General features: G+C 41.3%; 3 protein-coding genes across 4 annotated transcripts in view; 2 read left to right on the top strand and 1 right to left on the bottom strand.

Moving 5' to 3' along the window:
• UBIAD1 (UbiA prenyltransferase domain containing 1) overlaps positions 1-21194 on the top strand; it is a 326949-nt gene that overhangs the window by 291419 nt on the left and 14336 nt on the right. The gene's annotated exons all lie outside the window — the stretch shown is intronic.
• MTOR (mechanistic target of rapamycin kinase) overlaps positions 1-21194 on the bottom strand; it is a 57799-nt gene that overhangs the window by 28247 nt on the left and 8358 nt on the right. The window contains exons 12-28 of the mRNA XM_065649821.1: positions 20814-21029; positions 19952-20157; positions 19282-19404; positions 18848-18937; positions 18661-18753; positions 18053-18187; positions 17747-17876; positions 17255-17505; positions 15254-15340; positions 14500-14667; positions 14158-14270; positions 13591-13753; positions 13235-13327; positions 12391-12537; positions 11450-11592; positions 9995-10157; positions 9709-9854 (exon numbers count right to left, since the gene is read on the bottom strand). Of these exons, the coding sequence (XP_065505893.1) occupies positions 9709-9854; positions 9995-10157; positions 11450-11592; positions 12391-12537; positions 13235-13327; positions 13591-13753; positions 14158-14270; positions 14500-14667; positions 15254-15340; positions 17255-17505; positions 17747-17876; positions 18053-18187; positions 18661-18753; positions 18848-18937; positions 19282-19404; positions 19952-20157; positions 20814-21029 (2467 nt within the window). The remainder of the gene's footprint in view (positions 1-9708; positions 9855-9994; positions 10158-11449; positions 11593-12390; positions 12538-13234; positions 13328-13590; positions 13754-14157; positions 14271-14499; positions 14668-15253; positions 15341-17254; positions 17506-17746; positions 17877-18052; positions 18188-18660; positions 18754-18847; positions 18938-19281; positions 19405-19951; positions 20158-20813; positions 21030-21194) is intronic.
• ANGPTL7 (angiopoietin like 7) lies at positions 3649-9446 on the top strand. 2 transcript variants are annotated; one of them, XM_065650054.1, is made up of 5 exons: positions 3649-4217; positions 5686-5786; positions 6124-6318; positions 7178-7376; positions 8360-9446. In XM_065650054.1, exons 1-5 carry the CDS (start codon positions 3839-3841, stop codon positions 8527-8529), a joined length of 1044 nt encoding a protein of 347 aa, XP_065506126.1. In that variant the 5' UTR covers positions 3649-3838; the 3' UTR covers positions 8530-9446. The 2 variants fall into 2 exon arrangements, with proteins under 2 accessions (XP_065506126.1, XP_065506125.1); XM_065650053.1 differs by having other exon boundaries at positions 5683-5786.

Genomic DNA, 21194 nt, shown 5'->3' with positions numbered 1-21194 from the left:
GTAAAGCTGTAACCGAGTGACTCTTAGAATATTTATGAGCATCTCCAAAGCCAGAGGAGCAGCTTCACGCTTCCTGGGAGGGGAAGGCAGGATTTCAGAGCTCGGACAGCCTGGCCTCCTGCAATCTGCCCGCAGAGAGCTGACGAGAGCCTTTGCCATCCCAGCGAGCACCAGGAATGCTGGATTCTACACGTTTGCCGGATGCATATTAAGGGTTTTGCAATGACTGGCTACCAAATAAATAGCCACAGGGCACTGAGCTTTTCTTCTTGTCTCAGCTTCACGTACACCTGCCAGAACAGCTTCCCAGGGCAGGCAGTCACCTAAACCCACCTCTGCTCTAATCTGGCCCTGCAGGGACAAGAAATCTCTGGTTCTAATCAAGTAATACTAATCTACTTGCATTTGGTAACATCAACCAACATTAGAAGCATAAGGTACATGGTAACTGCAACCATGTTTAGACTCAGTTCTTCCAACCACTTCAAACCTACATCGTTAACGAAGTCAGAAAGGATTTGCCTCATGTTCTTGACTTAAGGATTTCATCCTTCTAGCTGCCATGTAGCAGAATATTTCCACATATAAAATGCAATAGAGGGAAACTAGAGTGATAAATTTCTGACCAAATGATACTCAGTTTCTCTTTCAATACTGGGGAAAAAGAAAAAATTTGACTACGACCCACTCAGTAATCACAGAACTAGTTTCTCCATAGCTATGCCCACAACTACGCTTTTTCCAAAACATAACAGGATCCTGAATTCAAGCTGTAAGTACACCAGTACATCAGAGTGGAACAGTTTCCTACAGACTGTCAGCTTCTACTGCTGATCTCATCTGGCAATGACGAGCATCAGTAGCTATTGCTGCCTAAGTGACTGCACTCAGTTCTCCCTGCAACAGGGAAAGACTCATCTTCCAAATACTCATAAAGAAGTCAGATTCCATTAAGGCTAAGGTCTCTGCCAAGAGAGATCTGTCTGCTGAAATCTCTCTTATGCTTCCTCAAAAGTAATGACAGATGGGAAGATTTGTTCTCTCTTCCATTCCTGCATAGCATGTCTGCTGTGACCCCTTACACAGAGCAAAGTGAGAGAACAAAGTAGTATTATCTCCATTTTAAACAGGTAAATCAAAGTAGGAAAAAAAAAAAAGAAAGATGGTTTGCACTAGAATACACAAGTCAGAGGCTGAACCCAAAATAAAACCCTGGCTGTCTCATTTCCAGTTAAATATTCCAGTTTAGAGAGGGGATTCACAGGCCTTTCTGCGCAGTGTTCTAACATCTGTGCAGAAAGAGAGCGTGGCTGATTCCTAGATCCTTCCAAAATTTGTATCAAGAGGGAATGCATGAACCTACGAGTGGCTCCCCTCTTCCACATCTGTCTCTCACGATGTGAGTGTGAAATTCAGACTGTACAAGACAAACAGAAAAGTTACGGGGAGCGAGTGCAGCAGCACAACAAAGTCCTATGTAACATGATGGGGGGGTGTTAGCAGGGTGGCTTTTTGGGGCAGAGAAACCAGAGTCTGGCCTGTCCTATTCTTTGTTCCAACTTTGACAAAAACACGTTTCTCATCACAGGAAGCCTGAGAAGAATTTGCCCCTGGGAATGACAGAAGCTCCAGCTGGAAGAGGGCTCAGACAGGATTATAGGCAGAACAAAAAGGTCAGGCTCTCATCCGTGTGCACTGGCACTTTCTAGTCTGAAGTCTCAAAAAGCAATTTTGCTATGGAAGGTTTCTGGAATGTCCATGACAAAAATGTGACTGAAGCCTCCCGTCTGCTGCGCAGGTACTTTAATGCTACTTAGTCCTTTAATCAAACTGTACTTGCAGATCTCTGGCAATGTCTCAGGTCACCGACACCACATGGGAGCCTCACCAGCTGATAATCCAGACTACAGTGATTTCTGCGCGACATACAGCACCCAGGCAGTCACCCACTGAGCAACTTGAGACGCTCACACGGCTTGTTTGGAGACGTCTAACTCTGACCTCCTCCAAAAGATCCTCTCTTCCTCCTCTGCGAAAGCTCAGGTTTATGAAACATCTGCGTTCACATTCCACCCCTTCAGTGCTTTGATGCTTTCATCTTAAATCTTTGCACTCCATAAGGTCTCTCATTTCTGTTCTGCAGAAAACTATTAGCCAGCTGTGGTGAAAATAAAGAGGCAGAAACAAAGCATCCCGCGACCAGTGTAACAAAGCTAAGGAGGAAGAGAAACTGCACCAACAAGACATTGTGCTTCTTATTTCTCTAAAAGTGGATGTCAGATCAGCAAGGCTTCTCTAATATTTCCTAATTAATCAGAAATCCTGCAGCCACTTTGGATCAGCAAAAGCAGCCTAGATGTTATAGCATCTCTCAGTTGGGTTTGTCCTAATTTTCTTTGTAGAAGGAGCAAGATTAGCTTTCTTTTGTTTTCTTGGACACCAAGAAGCTTTAATGGCATTTACCCCAGAAGGAGATACATGAGCCATTTACTCCTTCATTTGCACCTTATCTCTGCCAGTTATCACAGTCAGAAACTTTGCAGGAAGATGCAAGAACCCACATGTCTGGCAATTATAGAGCAGCTGGCCCATGAAGAAACAACTTATTGTAAGGATCTAGAAAAAAAAGTTGCAGACCTTCTGCAAAAGGCTGCACCATTGCTGAAACGGTTCTACTTCGGGATCAAACAGCCATAACCAGCTTGAACTATAAAAAGTGGAGACTGGAAGTCACTATCTCAGCCAGATGATACTTGACCTATACTCTGAATGTCTAAAGACTTAAGATTTACACTTACCTACACTTTATGTAACTGTGGATATTTAAATTATCCATAGATTTTCCTCTCTTAAACCCTGTTAATAAACTGGCCTCTGTAATACTGGAGTTAGATGGATCACATTGCCTGGAAAAAATACACCTCTTGTCAATTTTAAGTTGATTGTGTTTCAGCATTACTTAATGTTCTTTCACTTGTTCACTACAAGCAAACACAGGCCTGGGTTTTGACTCGTGTATTATGTTTTGCAGACTGCTTTCCATCCCACCCTCAGGTATCCTGTCTCTAAAAAGAGCAGCACCGAATTCTACTAAATAAATAGCGCAGAGATACCAGTGTCCAGAGAGAGGAGGATTAGATGCTGAACTGCGGAATTTGCTGAAATATTACCTAAATTAATACATGCTGCAAGCATAGAGTTACCCGCTACAGCTTCTGGGGAATATATTAGTAGGGACTTGTTGCAGCGAGGGCTGGCTACCTGCTAGGCAGTTACCTTCCCTGAACTGTAGAAACTCATCCCATTTGGACAGCCTTTCCACATTCTGGACCTCTAATGTTCTTATGCTATTGAAGTGCCAGAACTAGTCACCAAGAGGGCTACAATCCAACAGGCAATAATTGCTGGAAAATCTCATTTCCTAGCCTTCTCCCACACCCCTTCAAGATAGACGTGAGTGAAGTCTCTCCAGCTCTGCCCAACCTCTCCCAGCTGAAACTTTTTCCAATTTCACCCTGTAAACACCTGATATGGAAAGATGAACTGGGAGGGGCCAGAAAGCTCTTCATAGCTTCAGGGGGCTGGAGGTAAACAGAAAAATAGTATATAAGGTGCTTTGAGACAGACTTCCAAAGTGCACAGGCTCTGACAGGAGGGGTCTGGGGAAAAAAAAAAAAAAAAAGCTACTTCTTCAGGCTCCACCTTCAGAGACTCACTTCATTGGAAGAAAGCTAGGTACCAGTCTGCTGGAGCACTCGCAGAAACTTTCATACCTACCCCAGCTGCATTCAGACTACCCGCAGTCAGCTGGAAGTTTTTTCTGTTGCTGTAAGCAAAAATGCCAGCAAGATCCACCGCTCAGCTGGCATGGCTCTGCATTGTCATCGTGTCCATGGCAATCCACTCAGTGCTGCTGCAGAAGCCTCCGAAAAGGAGAACGGTCAACGGAAACGCGCAGTCCAAGATGACAGGCTGCTGTGATGAGATGAAGGAGCTTAAGCTGCAAGTGGCCAACCTGAGCAGAATGCTGCAGGAGCTGAGCAAGAAGCAGGAAGGTGACTGGGTGAACGTGGTGATGCAGGTGATGGAGCTGGAAGGGAGCACCAAGCAGATGGAGTCCCGCCTCATCGACGCCGAGAGCAAATACTCCGAAATGAACAACCAGATCGATATCATGCAACTCCAGGCAGCTCAGACAGTCACGCAAACTTCAGCTGGTAAGAAGGGAGTTGCCAAGCTCCCAGATAAACCTCTTAATGCACAATATGAACTAACAACTAGTTCTTAATGCTGGTATGTCCCACTAATGTGATTAGCAAGGATGCATACTGAATACTTCTGCTTAAAGTACTTCTGTAGGCAGGTGATCCTAGTTTGAAATCTATCTGTCAAAAGTCCAAAGATCTAGCTGCACTTTAACATCTGTATGTCTGTTATCAGGGAGCAGAAAAACCAGACAGGTACTGTGTTCGTGCAGTGAGGAACTCAAGTCTTATATTTCATTTCTGAGCATTACAGTACCAATCCAAAAAGAAAGGGAGCTGGCTCCATCAGGAATGGCTCTGGCAGAAATATCGTCTGAGTTCACAGTGCTGACAGGGGACTAGGAGTTGGTAAAGCAATTAGAAATGCTCTCCAAGCATTACTGGAGATTTGTAATTGTATCTTTATGACTATCTCTGAACCAGAGTAAAAGAGTGATCCGTTATTTGAATTATAATTCTCAAATATATCACAGTTTGCATCTTGCATCGTCTCAGCCTTGAATAAGCCTAGTCAGAGCACAGTTAAATTGTTCAAAATTCTCTCCCCTGAGGGGAAAATTTCACTGCACACAGTGATTGCACAGGCCTGTACTAAACATGGAATGCAGGTGCATTTTGTAGGTCAGCTACCTGCAAAGCCGCTTCTAGAAGAGGGTGTCATTTTTGTTGGCCTTTCTCTTAACATGAAATTCACTGCAACAAGATTAAACCTTCCTTAAAAAAGAGACTGCTGTCATCTAGGATGATTTGGTTTGTCAAAAGACTGTTTGGATTTTTTTTTAAATGCAAAGGAAAAACTTCTCAATCTATTTACTAAATTCTTCTCACAAAAAGCTCCACTTGGCTAGTTTTGACAAACCACTGTTTACAGTAGGTCTTAAGCAAAAATTTTACTATAATGAATCTCTTCGGAGTTGTAGTGCAGGTTTGGAAAAAATACAACACATAGAAGGAACTGGCGCTGAAGGTATTTAAAACATATGTGTCTCACCTCACCAGGTGAGACATTTAGTCTGTACTAAATTGAAAACTGTCAGAATGGATAAAGCCTTGCTTCGGCTAGTTTATCTCTGTCTGAAAAATACCTGTGCATTTTACCTCCGACACAGGGAGGAGGCTTCAGAGACTGACACACTGCAGCTAAAAGCATTGTGAAGAGAAAGCAGAGATGTCTCTTTGGATAGGAGAGGTAAAAAAAAAAAAGAAAGAAAGAAAACACCACAAAGTACCAGTGCTACAACCTCTTTTTCCAATGCATGCATAGTTCTAAACTAAACCACTTCAGGAAAGCATCAGACCTGTGGAAAGTTGCCTTCACTTAATTATTCCTTGTACTATGAACTAAGCTTTACAGAAAAACACTGACGGGGGAGTTGTTCTTGCTGTTCAGATTCTTACCTTCTGGTTCTGATTCAAGTAGATGCTGTCTATGACTGCTCCTCACTTCACCAGAGGAACTACCGAATCTCTGGTGTTTACAAGCTACCTCCTGATGAATTTTTGGGGAGTCCAGATCTGGAGGTAAGGATGTCAAGTACACAATGTATATGGACATTTCTTTTCAAATATAATCAAGAAATACTTATCTACCACAGAGATTAAAAGAGTGTATACTGAGTTACGACACCCTGCACTTTGAATCAGCATCTTTCTGTAGGCAAACTCCAAGAGGGGAAAGAATGTTCGTTTAAGGGAGAAAACAGAAAAAGGGTTCACGTTATAATTTTCTTCCATGACTTAAAGAAAATAGGAATTTCTTCAAGTTTTGAAATCTGGAACAATGTCCTGTGTTGCATTAAGAGAATTGAACATTTCTAGCTCCACTGACAAGTAAACACTGTATTTTTTCCTGTTCTAGGTGTTCTGTGACATGGAGACAGATGGTGGCGGCTGGACTATCATCCAGAGACGTAAAGTTGGTTTGACGTCTTTCAATAGAGACTGGAAACAATACAGGGACGGATTTGGCAATATTCGGGGAGATTTTTGGCTGGGAAATGAAAATATCTACCGACTTTCAAGACGCCCCACTGTTCTGCGAGTGGAGTTGGAGGTAATTAATAAGCTCTCAATTTCAGCAGCAAAAGCTTTTTGTACAACGTGATTCTCTAGTAGCAGCTACTGTCTCCTATCTCTAAAGGAGGTCCAAAGAATTTGCGTATTTTAATTACAGGAAAAGGAGATAGGATGGAGCTAGTGATACATTCAAGGACAAGACAGAATTACGTTCTCCAGCATGCAAAGTCAGTAGGACAACCGTCTGTCTGGATACAGATGATGCATTAAGGAACGTGTGGGGCTCTAGAGGATCCTGCAGAACCCACTGCAGACAGAGATCAAACCGCTGACCACCTCGGATTGAAAGATTCACACAGATAAAGTTTCAAAGACTCCGAGTCTTCTCCTTTTGCAGCAGTTCTTTCCAGCCTCTGTACCAAAGAGTTTGCATTGTATTACCCGAAAACAATTTCTACACTCTTCTAAAGGCTTGGGTTTGACTTAGACTAGTTGATAGCTGGTACAATAGCTTTGAGGGATGGGATATGTGTAATGGAAAAAGCAAGCTGAAAGGCTTTATATCTAAAGTCACTCTTTCAGAGAAGCAAAAAATTACTTGAGGCAGCACACTACGAGACAAGGATGCTGAATGCAAGAGCTGCACACCAGGTTTCCATATGTATTGTTTAATACCAGTGCAGATAAGACTTGGAAATATGACGCTTTGCTCTGGAAAGTCTCTTTGCCTTAACACATAAGTTTCTGCAGTCTGTATCTAAGACAAAAAACAAAACCAAAAACCAGTAAAAAATCTGGGGCTGAGATATATATACACGCTGTGTACATAACCATAGAGGAAGTCTTTTCATAACTATTCTAATAGGACCTATTTCTTGTTCACCGTTCTGTGGCAGGACTGGGAAGGTAACATACGCTATGCACAATACAAGCAATTCACCCTGAGCAACGAAATAAACAGCTATCGTCTTTTTGTGGGGAACTACACTGGGAACACAGGGCGTGATTCCTTAAGGTACCACAACAACACAGCCTTCAGCACGAAGGACAAGGACAATGACAAGTGCGTGGATGACTGTGCCCAGTTCCGTAAAGGTAACACACACATAAACACCTTCCTGTCCTGAGAGCTGTGATCTGTAGAGAACCCAGGGCTTGCTCTTTCCAAGTAACTAGTAAGTAGCATCTGGATGGTAAATCCAGGGAGAGGTGACCAATAAACACTTATCGGTTATGTGGGAAAGCCGATTTACACAAAGCCAGAGTGTACATTATAGATATCAGTACTCTTCAAATGATTTAGTGTGTGCTCTCACCTACACATACTGTTATCCAGCCCGTTATGTGCACCTGCCAATCTGTCATCAGATGTTGATACAGTTCAGTGAGGCAGGAAGTTATTCCTGTATATCTAGAAGTCTTTTATTTTTCTTATATTTTTGTGAGATTTCAAGTTCTAGTATTAGAGACTTGTAATTATTGCCCTATATTATTATCCTACATGCACCTCAAGGTTCAACATGAATTCTAATCTTTATTCTTGCTCCATTAAGAGCCTCTCATGATGTTACTCTCTTCATTCAACTTATTATCTTTATAAGAGACAATTGTCTTCACTGCATCTTTCCCTTTATTTTTAGTTTCCATATTGTGCCCCCATGTGACACACAAACAAAACTGTTAATACCAGTCTCAATAAAATAGGATAGCTTACTTGCAGAGTCCAGAAACCTTTTATACGCCTTAAGATGCCCAACCTAAGAACCTAAATTCATTTCCTATGCTACTCTCAGAGTCAGAGACAGAAACACATCAAGGAAATAGTCTAAGAGGAATGGGCAACTAAATGAAAAGCTACCGGACTAATTTGACTATCTAATTGTAAAGCTATACATATTTAGTATCTGTGTTAAGTTTTGAATTTACCTGCAATCCCAGCTATTAGGGCCATAAACTCCAGGGATTAAATACTGCGTTCTGGTCACTCTCCTCAAGAAAGAGCAATAATTCTTAATACAAAACATACCTGTTTTAAGTAAATGGCTCACCAGGAATCTGTCAATTTGTTTTCTGAAAAGGTGGATATTGGTACAATTGCTGCACAGATTCCAACCTGAACGGAGTTTACTACCGCAAAGGAGAACACACCAAGAACATGGATGGCATTACCTGGTATGGATGGCACGGATCAACCTATTCACTGAAGAGAGTCGAGATGAAGATCCGGCCAGAGGATTTCAAACCATAAAGGGAACCAATATTTGATTGTAAAGCTACATGATGCCACTGCACAGAAGGTGGGCAAAGGACAGCTCAAAATCAGCCAAATAATTGTTCATTTCATCTAATATGTGCAACAGCTGCATGCTGGCTCTGTACACACACAGACACTGAGGCACACTGAGCACCAGCCACAGCCACCAGCATTATCAGGGCTCCAACTTATTTCCTCCTCTTAAGGCTCTTTCCAAAGGGAAAAATACTGCGTTAAAATAGGTTAGAACAAGATGCACTCACAGCACCTTCAGAAAACCTACTGGTGTGTTTCCACTAGCATTGTACTAGTGGGTTGCCTTAGTATTAACCAGCTAGGCAAGGACTGAAAAAAGAACGCCTCCTTCAGTGTCTCCAGTAAGCATTGCTGAGTAAACTCCTTCCAAGAGGGACTCAAATCACAAAAATGACACACTCATTTCAAACCTGAGGAATCCATCACAAGTATCCTTGATGCACCTTTCTTTAGTGTATAGTAAGCAGCTTACCTTCCCACAGAGGAAAAAAAAGCAGCTCAAAAATTTTGGATTAATTAGTCCTGCCCAGGTTGTCTCCTGAAGTTTCACTGCCATCTCCTGCTGCTGCCGCCTCAAACAAGCTCCCCCAGAGGATGCACTCAGCAGACAGGAACCCCAGAGGAAGGACTTGTCCTGTATGCTCTGTGATGCTTATTCCTACCCACAGATCACCTAAAGGTTTATTATGTTGGAAAAGATAGTTATAGTTAATATATCTATTTTTGTTCACCTTAAAGAGAGTTTGAATCTGATTTAAATTGTTGAGTCTTGTGTGAAATGGGAGATAAAGGTGTCTCGGGAATTACCTTACATATGTTTGACTATTCATGCTGTAAGTTTCAACTGTGTGGAACTAGAATTGGAACTATTTTAACTGTGGTCTATAAAATGGATTTTTAAAGGTTTCTAAACTTCTTAATTTCTAATAAATTGTCTTCCATTTTTAATCCTGCTTTACGTCAAATCTTTGCTTCTTAACTTGTTTTTTGACACAAAGAAACAGCTGCACAAGTGATTGAGGCCAAGAAAGGGAATACACTCAAGTCTATTTTCCTCAGAAAAACAAGAGATGACAAAGGATGGGTACTGATTGGGTACTGATGCAAGAGCAGAAATCTCAGCAGTTGTGGTCCTACCTGATAAGAGACTCCAGAATGGCCGGGGTGGGACCCTTTTGAAATTCCAGCTCCTTGTAGTGAAGGGCCTTGGCATACGCTCGACATTTTGCAGCTCTTTCCCCCAGGAGGACAATGCCGTTATCATCTCTCAATGGCAGTGGACCCTGGGTAGAAGCACATACAGAAAAAGTGGGATGAGTATAAAAAAGAAGAAAGTGTTCACAAACTTGTCACACCCTTTCCATAAAATAGACATCAGCCACCTAAACAGAATTGGAAAAGGGTTACCTAACAGCATCTCTACCTTGTCACTGTGTTCCATGAATTCTGCCAAGTTCAGCAGTGTCTGGGTGACTTCTGCAATGTCCTGAGAAGTCAGCGCCAATTCAATGCTTCTGATCAGCTCATCCTGCTGGTCTTCATTCAGTTCAGACCAGCATGAAACGAAAGCAGCATTGAAGAGATCTCTGAGGAGGCCAAAAAAAAAAAAAAAAAGTAAGAGGAGGGAATTCATTATTCATATCCATTATTCATGAAAAACAGTCTATTTCACAGTGCACTTGCCTTCTTATTCAGAGAAAGAGAGCTACAAAATGCATTTATATGTCTACCCACAATCAATAGCAATTAGCTTTCATAAAGCTAACTTCTGTACCAAATATTTAGTGAAACCTGCATTTAAAAATATATAATAGATGAGATACTACAAGAGTAGAACTATCGTACTATCGTATGCTAGCAAGTATTTTAGACTAGACCAAACTTTTCACCACAGCAAGGATGCTCTTTTCTTCTCTTCTGCTATGAAGAGTCAGGCCTAGCCTGTTGTTGATCACAAGTGAATGCAGTGAAAGAGGTGACTGGACACTTCTCTGGACACACATACCACAGTACTTGCAGTTTCTGTGCTCATTCGAGGATTGCAGTAGCTGGAGTTTGTATTAGCATCAAAGCTTGAGAAGGAGGAAAGGTGATGAAAGACATAGTGAGAGCCCTTGTCAGGGCTCCAACTTATTTCCTCCTCTTAAGGCTCTTTTCAAAGGGAAAAATACTGCATTAGAATAGGTTGGAACAAAATGCACTTACAGCACCTTCAGAAAACCTACATGTACCCGCCAGTACTGTGGAGAAATACTGCAGGATGGGTTTGAGGTGCATGCAGCACACGTGCAGGATGCTAGCATTACCTCTGCCTATCTACGAAATGCTGAATTTCATCATGCTGTTTGTCTTTCTATTTCAAAAATGATAAAATTCACATGAGGACAAAATTAAACCAGGAATGAACACTTTTCTAACAGCAATAGTCAGATGCATATGCACTAAGACAACAAATGTATATCATCAAGTAGAGATAAACAGGTAATTGCTTACAGAAACTCAAAGTTTCTCCAGACATATTGGTTAAAAATGAAATAAATTGCTGTGGCATATTCCACTTAGGGGCATTTTTATTCACCCACAGTAGATCCTCAAAACTATTTCATACTCTGCTGTTTTTCCAGCTTCATTTTTATGTGCCTTATGTTATTTGTAGACTAATACGCAGAATTTCATGGAAAGATTTTGTGCACATCAAGGAGCAGCCAGCTGGGAAGGGTGGAAATGAAATCAAGTTGCCAGCTATTTGATTTGTCCCAAAGCAGGAACCACCTCTATTTATGGAACCTAAGAGCTTTTAAGTAACTTTCTTTTTCCTTATAATATCTGGCTCACATCTGAAATTTCAAGCGATCTGAAAAAAACAGGATTACTCTACCGAGCCATAGGATTATATGCCTGAGCCAGGGCCCAGCATGAGCGCAAGGACGGTGAGGAAGAATCTTTCAGCAGCTCCAAGCTCAGTCTTCTTAACCATTCCAACCAGTCATCTTTGGAAACTCTTCTTGCTGCTCCCCAGGCCTGCAGTACAAAGCAAGACAATTCAAGGACCAAATGTAGCACTATTCAAAAGCAGAAGAAATCCATCAGCAGGGAGCATTACTTCTTCACAGCTATAAGTCACATTGCTGAGATTCCCTTTTCAATTCCCTGAAATCTATTACCTTTACCAGGCAATTTGCAGTACTTCAGCCTCATTTCTAAGAAATATTCCCTAAATGTATTCCTGTCATGACATGCCACGTATTTAACATGAATAATCCTTTTCCTCAAAAAATTCATCAAGAGCTGAAAGCCACTGTTGAAACATCAGCTTAAATACTTAATGCATTTAGAATTACATTTTTGAGTCCAGCATTTTCAAACCAATCCATCCCACTACTGAACTGAGTGCTACATGCATTTACTGTTCGAATTATTTAGTGCTTAGCTATTAAGTTCTATATAGGCTTCAAGAGAATATAGCACTGAGATACAAGAGAAGTGACTGATTAAAAAAAGGCAGATGTTCTGAAACAGATGTCTCTAGAAGCTACAGATGATTCCTTGTTCATCTTTCACATAACAAGAGTGTCAAGATTACTTCACAGCCATTAAGAGTCTGATAACTCAGTTGCTCCTATCTTTAAAGTTGCTTAGCACCTCCCAATTTTAAAGAGAGTCTCAAACACTACCTTGACCTCAGTTCTGTACAGAACAGGCAACAGAAGAGAGATTTAAATAAATGTGGTTTAGATGCACTGGATTAACTCCTTAGATGTGACACAGAAGCTCCTCCCTTCAGTAGCAAACTCACGCTGTGCAGCGCTCCGGTCTCACCTTCTGCAGGTTGATGGTGCTAACATGTAATTTCTTCATGGGACCTGTTTCCACAGGACCACTGGCCAAAGTTTCTCCCTGGTTACTTCTCAACATTCGGTGTTGATAAATCAGGGGATCCTCCTCTTCATCAGCAAGAGTATAGCCCTGCAGTAAAGAGCTTACAATGAAGATCACACCCACACTTACGAAAGGAATTTTCTACAAGCCAAATGGATGATAAAGTCAGAGCAGTATCCAATCTCACAGCAAAACTTGTGAAGCAAACAATGGTGTCTCATTATATGATTATACCTTAAAAACCAGAGGACTCAAATTATATCCCTTTTCTATTCAAGGTAACTCTTAAGAAATCTTATCTCATTGTATTAAAAGTCAAAGTAATACACCTTAAAACAAGTACTCTTTCCTATTTGACTCACTAGCAAGCCAAGAACAGCAGTATGCTGCTTGTTCCACACTCGAATTGCAAAGCAATTACTGAGTTTTTGAAATGTGGGACATACTACAGAAAATACAGAGATAACAAGGTCTCCTTAAGTCCTGAAACCATGGAAAAAATTTAAGAACTACTGAGAAAAAAAGTCATGACATTGACAAGTTTAAGTTCTTACCTAGAACTTGCAGTGATTTTTCTGTAAGAAATAATTGATACTTTTTGACAATAATTTTCCCAATGCAATCTCAATGTCTCCTTAAAAAGCTGCACTTAACACCCAAATCGAGCAACAACCATTCTTCATGTTACGAGTAAGTCAAAGTTTCCAGCTACATCTATTTCAACATCAAAATATCCTCAAAGTGCCCTTATGCAAACAACTCACCTATATACTTGTCAACTCACCTTTACAATTCTGCAGATAAGAACATCATAGCGTTGATGGTTAATTCTGTGTCGCACCAGAACTTTGTTCACCATCGGGATAAAAATCTGGTACTGTATAGGGGAATGCATCAACAGCTAGTTACTCAGTCTCACCAAGAGCAGAAAAATTCCACCTTTGTTTCATTTATCTTATAAGAAACCAATTCTGAAAGTTTGATTTCAACTAACTCCCAATTCCAGAAACAACAAAGAAGAAAAATCTATTTTCTTTAAAAACCAGAATGAGTGTACTACAAATATTCAATTTTAAAGCCTTGATCTTTGGGACAGTCTCTCCTCCTTCTATGAGCTTTCGAGCTTAAAAAGAATATTACCTTCTTTCCCAGCTGGAATACCAGAGAGGAGAGGGTGTCCATTGCAGTTGTTCGTAGCTCAGGGCTCTGATCTAGTGTTCGCACAATGGGATGAATAATCCGTGAAGCGTAATCAGTGAAATCCAGGGACTCTGTCAAGCGGTCCACTGTTTCTAGAGCAGCTCTAAAGTCAGAGCGGAAAGAAGGGAGGACTTATCTCTTGTGGTGTAAGACAGGAGAAATGAAATGTAAAAAATACATCAGCAATTCATGCTCAGTCCTCCTAGGCATCAATAGTAATAGGAAAAACAGGCCCTGTTAATGCAGCTAGTACTTGCAGGACAGCTTGCAAGTTGCAGTGACCAGCATACTGGCAGGTGAAAACCAGAAAGTAACGGTCTATACCCAAGAAAAGCTAATAACAGTGCTCTAACATCCAACAAAAATAATCTTCCAAAATGATTTAACAGAGAGAAAACCTATGGAAGGAACTAACCAGTATTTCACTTCTACAAGTGGCTAAAGCAGCCACTGCGGAACTTGGATACCACAGGCAAAATAAGAGACTGCAAAGCCACCAACACTTACTTGCGAGCCACGACTGGGACATCTGGGGCATCAAATAGCTTTACAATGGGAGGTAGTAACAAATGAAGGTAGTCATCCAGGTTAGCTCCAAAGAGCTGGATCGCATTCAATAGCTGGAGGGAAAAATGACCCAATGTGACTCAAAATCATGAAAGAGACGCATTTTAAATACGTCAGTGAAAAGTGCCCTTTAAACAAAGTATTGTCTGCATCGTTTCACACCAAGGCACTGCTGAACTACAGTTGCAACACAGCACAAAACCCCGCTGGAGCACGAGACATTGGGCATCACCTGCCATGGCAAGAGCCAAACCAACCCAGCTGCTGCAGCTTCCCGCTCACCTTGACAGAGACGATGCGGCTCTGACTGTTGTCATGCATGAAGACCCGTAACATGTGAGGAATGAGCTGAGGCAGATAAAGTTTGAATTCACCTCCCAGAGCTACCACAATTTGCTCGATAAGTAGGATAATTGTGCTCTGTATGGAGTTGTTCATGACCCAGAAATCCTATAAAAGAAAAAAAAAGGAAAAAAATTAAACAGTTCTTCATCTGAGCTGTACCAATTACAAGAAAAGCAAACTGTAGGAGGCAGTCTCTAAATAAATTAAAGATTGCAGGGAAGGACTATACTTCCCTTATAGACTAAGATAAATTGGCAGTTTTGATCTGTTTTCAAAACACACTCTGTCTTCAGTGTATTTATAGCTGCTAAAACCAGCGTCTAGGCAACTGATTTTTCCTAATCCTTCTGTTTGCAAACAGTAAGTGAGAATGAAGTGAAATGCCACCTACTTATGAACTCCAAACACCTCTTGCTAAAACTAGGTTTCCAAAAGTAATAAGTGCACAAAATACAACCACTCAAAAGAACTTAGACACCAGCAGAACCTAGGAGCTGCTCTTACGGCAGTTACTATTAATAGTGTATATTAATGTTTCAAATACATGTTATTTCAAAACACAATTATTACTTCAAATACATGGAATTCTGCACTCCATATGAGTTTATCAAATCTATCGGTTACTTCATAAAGAGAGAAAAGCTATCTGCCTTTTCTGACAATAAAATGCTGGCTTAAAGATGCTACTCACTCTCATCAGGGTGACAATTTCATCCATGTAAGGCCGAATATGACTTCTCACAAAGGACACCAACATCCCCAGCTGCTGGAACAGGAACTGGAAGGAAAAAAAATGTGTCGTGATCAACGTAGCTTATTCAAACATCAAAGCAGCACTGGGTAAACGGCATTTCACAGGCCAATTGCAAGCTCACTTAACAAACAAACAGCATGCATAGCTCCTATATGCTCAACATCTGGGGCTAAATTCTTGGCAGCTTCAGCTCAGTGGTCTGGGGTTTTGAGAGTGTGTGTGTGGGAGCGTATTTTTGGTTTTTTATTCCCCAACTTGAATCAACATTTTTCTAAGCTCAAAGCCTTAAACAGCCAGGCATACACGTAGGGGTTTACAATGTGTCAGCAAATTTATAAAGTGTCAGAACAGACTTGCAAGCACAAACATCTCAACTACAGAGCTTCGTAATTTAGGTTTGAAGGATGCTTCCAAAAATGTAGCCCCTATTCTTTTCCCCCTGCCTACAAACCAAACTGGCACACATTTTAAGATACTCTTTCTGTACTCTTTCCCATCCCCACCGAGATATATTGGTGAAAAGTCACTGGGGAAGAGACTCTGGTCCTTGCCAGAAATGTCGTTTTGAAAGATAGTTGATTGTACCATAGAACGATTTTGACCGAGACAATTTTATTCGGATATACTATGACAGTCTTGCAATTCCTTTTGCCCCAATCATGACAATGAATTTACTTTTGAGATTGGTATAAAATAATGAGGGTTAAATCACTTTTTCCACAAAATAAGTGTATATAGTATTTTTTCCTATAAGAAAATGTAAGTTATCATAGATTAAATTTCATTTTTTCATGCAGTATTTGAAGACTATAGTGACAAAATATGGAGCTCAGAAAAAGAGATAACAGGTTTTTTGTGAAAACTAAAGAAAGAAATAACATCAGCTACATTAGTGAAAGCAGGACACCTACATTTACCAAAAATGGACCCCGAGCTCCTGTCCTGTGCCTTTTTTTGGTATTGTGAAAGGATGCTTACATGTAAGACAAGGACCTGCCTCCTTTAGGCTTTAGTGTCACGTGTACCCACCTCAGCTCTTCTCCCCAGTACACTTTCACCATCTTCTTTTACCTGAAAATTTTTAAACAGAGTGTGCACAACTGCATAGCTTTCAAGCAAGTTAGATCAGTCAGGTCTAGGAGTTCGGCCAACCCAGGCGTGTGAGATGTTTTCCTTCCAATTTGAGTAGTAGTTCAGTCTGGGAGAAAACAGCGGTTCTATAGCAGGGTTGGGATTCTGCTAAGGGAGCACCCATCCCACCTATAAAACACAGCACCAATAACCAGTACGAACTGCCCTTCCCACCCCAGAGATTATTTTCAGCTGCCTGAGGAAAAGCCATTGCAAAGAGCAGCCATCTCTGGTGAGGTGAACCTTAAGCCCATTATTATCTTCACACAGTTCTCATTTCCTTCTAAAGCTCTAACTTCAGTGGGAAGGAAGAGAAAGCACTGCTGTGGAATCACCACCCACACTGCTCTGAATGTTAACAGACTGGAGCAAATTGAATTTTCCTTCTCACAGATGAGTCAAAGTACACGGTCGCAACAGAAATTGAAAGAATCTATGTCTATTATTTAATAATACTGCTTTCAACAGTACATTAATGCAGAGACTACTGAAAGCTCTGGAAGCTGCACAGGCTGTTTTCCTGAACAAGATCAGCTTGATAAAAAAAAAAAATCCAATATTGGCCTTCTAAGGATTACGCTCAGAAGCAGCTGTTTCAATACAAAGCAGAAAAATTCTTTCCACTGGATATTCTACCAAATGCTCACAGGACAGAAAAAGCAAAGCTGAACCTCACTTCTGCAGCATGCTTGGCAGCAACACATAGCACAGCAATGCGAAAAGCCAGTCGCATTCTCTTAAAAAGTGGATTCTTATGTCAGGGCAGCGGAACAGGAAGGAAGAAGGAGCGGTCCCTAGTACACTCACCTCTCGGATGGCACCATCACAAACCCGTATTACGTTAAGGAACGTTGGCATGACCTGGGGCAGGAACTGCACACACTTCAGCCCAAGAGATTTGAAAATAAAGGTGATGGCCTGAACTACCATAGTGTGGTGTTGGGACAAGGATTGGTCTCTGAAAATTCTCATCAGTGCCACCATAGAGACAGCTGGATAGAATTCATCCAGGGGGAGGTTGCCCATGTTCACCAACATCTCACTGGTACTGTAGTCCGCTAGAAGAAAGAAGGTATTGTCACAAGCTGCACACTAAATGGTCTTGAAGCACCCTAGTATTAGGCACATGCATGAGCACACCAGTATTACATGAAAACGTGTAAACTAATAATTTGTTAAGATGACGAGACAAACTGCTAACAACAAGACAAAACAACAACAACAAAATAATAATAAAAAAAATCAGGACCTGTTTGTACATTATAAAGCTATTCACTTGAAAGAAATTCAGATGCTTACAAGAATCCTGGCTGGATTTGGACTCTGACAGGCTGACGGCTGAAGCATCTCGTGACTGATCAATCATTCCAATGTTCACTTTGTGTTTGTAAGGGTCCAAAGCACCCAGCAACCCTAACACACGAATAGCCTGATAAGAAGAAAAAGAAAATTGATCAGAACTTCACCAGCAAGGTAAAAATCAACATATGAATCCACGTGTTTGGAAAGGTCCCAAGGATTAAAGAAAGAAGATCCAGAACTAAAGTGACTCTCTCTCCCCCAAAACCTTTTAGAAATGGTTGTGCGATAGCTTTGTGTTCATACCTCTCTACGGGTGCCCTGGTTCTGCTCAGTCTTCAGGAAGTTCAGAAGCACCTCCAGCAAAGTTGGGTACTTCCTGTAGGGTTCCACCACATAACCAGTGCTGGCCACAAGCTGCCCCAGTGTCCAAAGAGCCACCTGGAAAGATCAAGCCCAGAGATTAGTTTTGAGCATGGAATTTATTATGTCTCCTGATCCATCAGGCATTCAATTTCTGTAAAGTTTCTCTGAGCATTTTAGGATCACACTGCAAACCACAGTCCATAGTTTGAAAGCTTCTATAAAGTGTTTTTTAATAAGCAATAGTAAAGAAAGTGATAATTGCCACCACTCAGAGATACAATTCAAATTCAGTGAGTCCAAGCCTTCCAATAAAAAAAACCACTTCCTTTTTTTTTCTTATTCTTTTTCTCCTTTCACAATTCTGTATTGTCACAACAGACAGGCACTGCAATCCCTGTCTGCATGTCACAAGTGTGACCGTACAGTCCACAAGAGAAACTTGAGTGATTTAAAGGTTCCTTTTAGCAGCTACAATAGGACACATGGATATTTCATTACAGCTTTAGTCACAGCAGATGGCAAGTTTAATGCAGTTATCAAACACTTACTTGTCTTTTAGCCAGTAAGGAGGAGTCCTGTAGCATGTCCATAATTATAATGAAAAGCTCATCTACCCACTTCCTCATCTCCAGCCCACTGACCTATTGAAAGACAAAATTCAAAGTCTTTCATCTAGCATGGCCAGGAGCTTAACAACTGACAAGGACAGCAAAGAGGTACCTGCAGTATCCTTACCTGTGCAAGCTCCCCTATGGTAGCCAGGACGTTGTTAATCACCCCTGGATTTGGATCTGGATCAGGATCTTTCAGTTTCACAATCAATGCCTGATAGGTGACAGGGGAACAAATTAGAATGTGTTTAGAAGACCTCTTGCTGTACATACAATACTCAGAATAATCTTTCCTTTTGTTTGCACCAGAAATTGATTCCATAGGGGCTCAACTTGCATCATGGTGAGCATTACAACGGTAATTTCACAACATTTGTGCAAATCCAGAATCAAGATAGGCTACACTGCTGCACACATGTATTACTGTGAGTTTCACCCACACCAATCTGATTTTTTCCTGCTATGATGAAGTAAAAGAACTGCAGCTCCTGACGGTCATGTACCCACTTGCTGTATCATCTCACTCCAAAGTCACCAGGAAATGTACAGAAACTCTACCTTAAGAATAGGCTCCATGTATGGACGAATGAGGCGTGGAGCATTAGAAACCAGGTGACCCAACATCCTGGCGCTTTGCTCTTTAATTCTGCCAACACCACTGTGTTCCAGCTCGGTTAGAATCTGCAGAAAAGACAATGGAAGCATGAGAACAGGAAACAAAGGTAGGCAAAAATTCTTTGGATTTCCTCCTCTTCTGTCCAGTGATAACAGAATGAAAAACAATCTCAGCACCTGTAAAGGGTGTTCTACATTTAGGCTCAATTCAGTCATTTATGTCTAAATGAAGCTAAAATTAATGAGCCTAAAACTGAACAGATGGCTCCAAAGCCATCTACATTTATGAAGTGGTGCCATCCATTCACCTAAAAGAAGCACAGAACATTCTTTCTCAATACAGATGGAAAGCACTCCTGGATGATGACTCTGGGGTAAAATTACAACAGCTATTCTTTTTTTTCTCATACACCCTTAGAGCTTTGGTCCAAACATCTATCACTAAAAAGACTTCCTGCAACCTACTAAGCTGGGTAATAAATATTTTCCAAAAAGAGAGATACTTTCCCACCCTCCCACACATCCACTGCAGCTATATAGCTCAGTTCTTTACCACCATCTTAATATCAAGACCAAGTACTCTATTTTCATTGCAGGCATCCCTCTTCATTACCTGGATTAACATCTTGCGCAGGAAAGGCATGACAAAAGCAGGGTTCATGCTGCTTAGACGACCCACAGTACAGATGGCCAGCTCTCGGATTTCAAATACTTGATCATTCAGGGCCACAAAAAGAGCTTGCAAATTTTCCGCCTGGGCAAGGTGAGCATCAAATCGCTCATCCAGAGAAGCCAACACACAGAAACGTATGTCGGGGTCTGCAAGAACACACATTTGTTTCTCTTTAAGTGTAGTAAACTCCTTATTATTGCCCTTATTCACAAACTGGCCTCAAAAATTCTTCACGGCCTTGGGGAAATGCTGAGAACTTCCCCAGCATGAGATAATACATATCAGTGTTCCACACACAAGAAACTGTCTAGGTCAGGCCAAGAGATTCAGTGCTGCTCCAATACCCAGATCAGTACAACGCCAAGCACTTGCACCTAAAAGTGGCACATTTAGAGGCAGTGTGCAGAAAACGAACTCATCTCAGGTTACTATATTGCAACCAAAAGCATTAAAAAAAAAAAAAATAATCAGGTAGGAAGATTCAAGAGGCGGGACTAATCCTTTCCCAAACTGCAAAGTTGAAGGCCATGACACAGAACAGTAATAGAAGAAGTCTCAGGGCTCTACCTAGTTCAAAGGATTACCAAGGGCACAGTTTGAGCATTTTGCAGTACTGTTCTATCAATATCTCAAAAATCAAGATATGGGAAGAAAAATTGGGAGACCTTTTTAACTTGCAAATGACAGCTTACATTAGTGGCAAATATGTTCAAATTCTACCACAACCTTAATATCATGACCTGCTCATGTGCTAAAATTAACATGTGGGTGAACTCTTTTTTTTCCTGAACCCCACACTAACCTGGGTCAGTTATTCCAACCACAAGCAGTTTGCTCAGAACGTCAGCCACAACCTGCACTGCTGTCTGACTGACCACATGCGCATGGCCACTGATCAAGTGGATGGAAGGCGTGAGCAAGCGAGAGCAAGTGCGGGCTGCTTCCATCCGGATCTCCTTGTGCTCGCTGTTCAGAAAGTGGTCTGCACAGTGCCGAACAAACTGAGTCAGAGAGTGGCCTAGAAAGAAGAAGATGGGGAGTTTAACACAGGTTTACACACCGATTACTGGTCTTACCAGGAAACAGGAGTTTAAAGAAAGTATTCCTGCTACTTGTACTCTACTCCAACGCACTAGCGTTTATATCCCATTCGCCCTGGCTCCCTGCTTCCTTATTTCACCTT

The sequence above is a fragment of the Caloenas nicobarica genome, chromosome 22, assembly GCF_036013445.1.
Source record: "Caloenas nicobarica isolate bCalNic1 chromosome 22, bCalNic1.hap1, whole genome shotgun sequence".
NCBI classification, from domain to species: Eukaryota; Metazoa; Chordata; class Aves; order Columbiformes; family Columbidae; genus Caloenas; species Caloenas nicobarica.
Note: the sequence above shows the minus strand (reverse complement) of the source record. Positions and strands in the feature narration are given on the sequence as shown.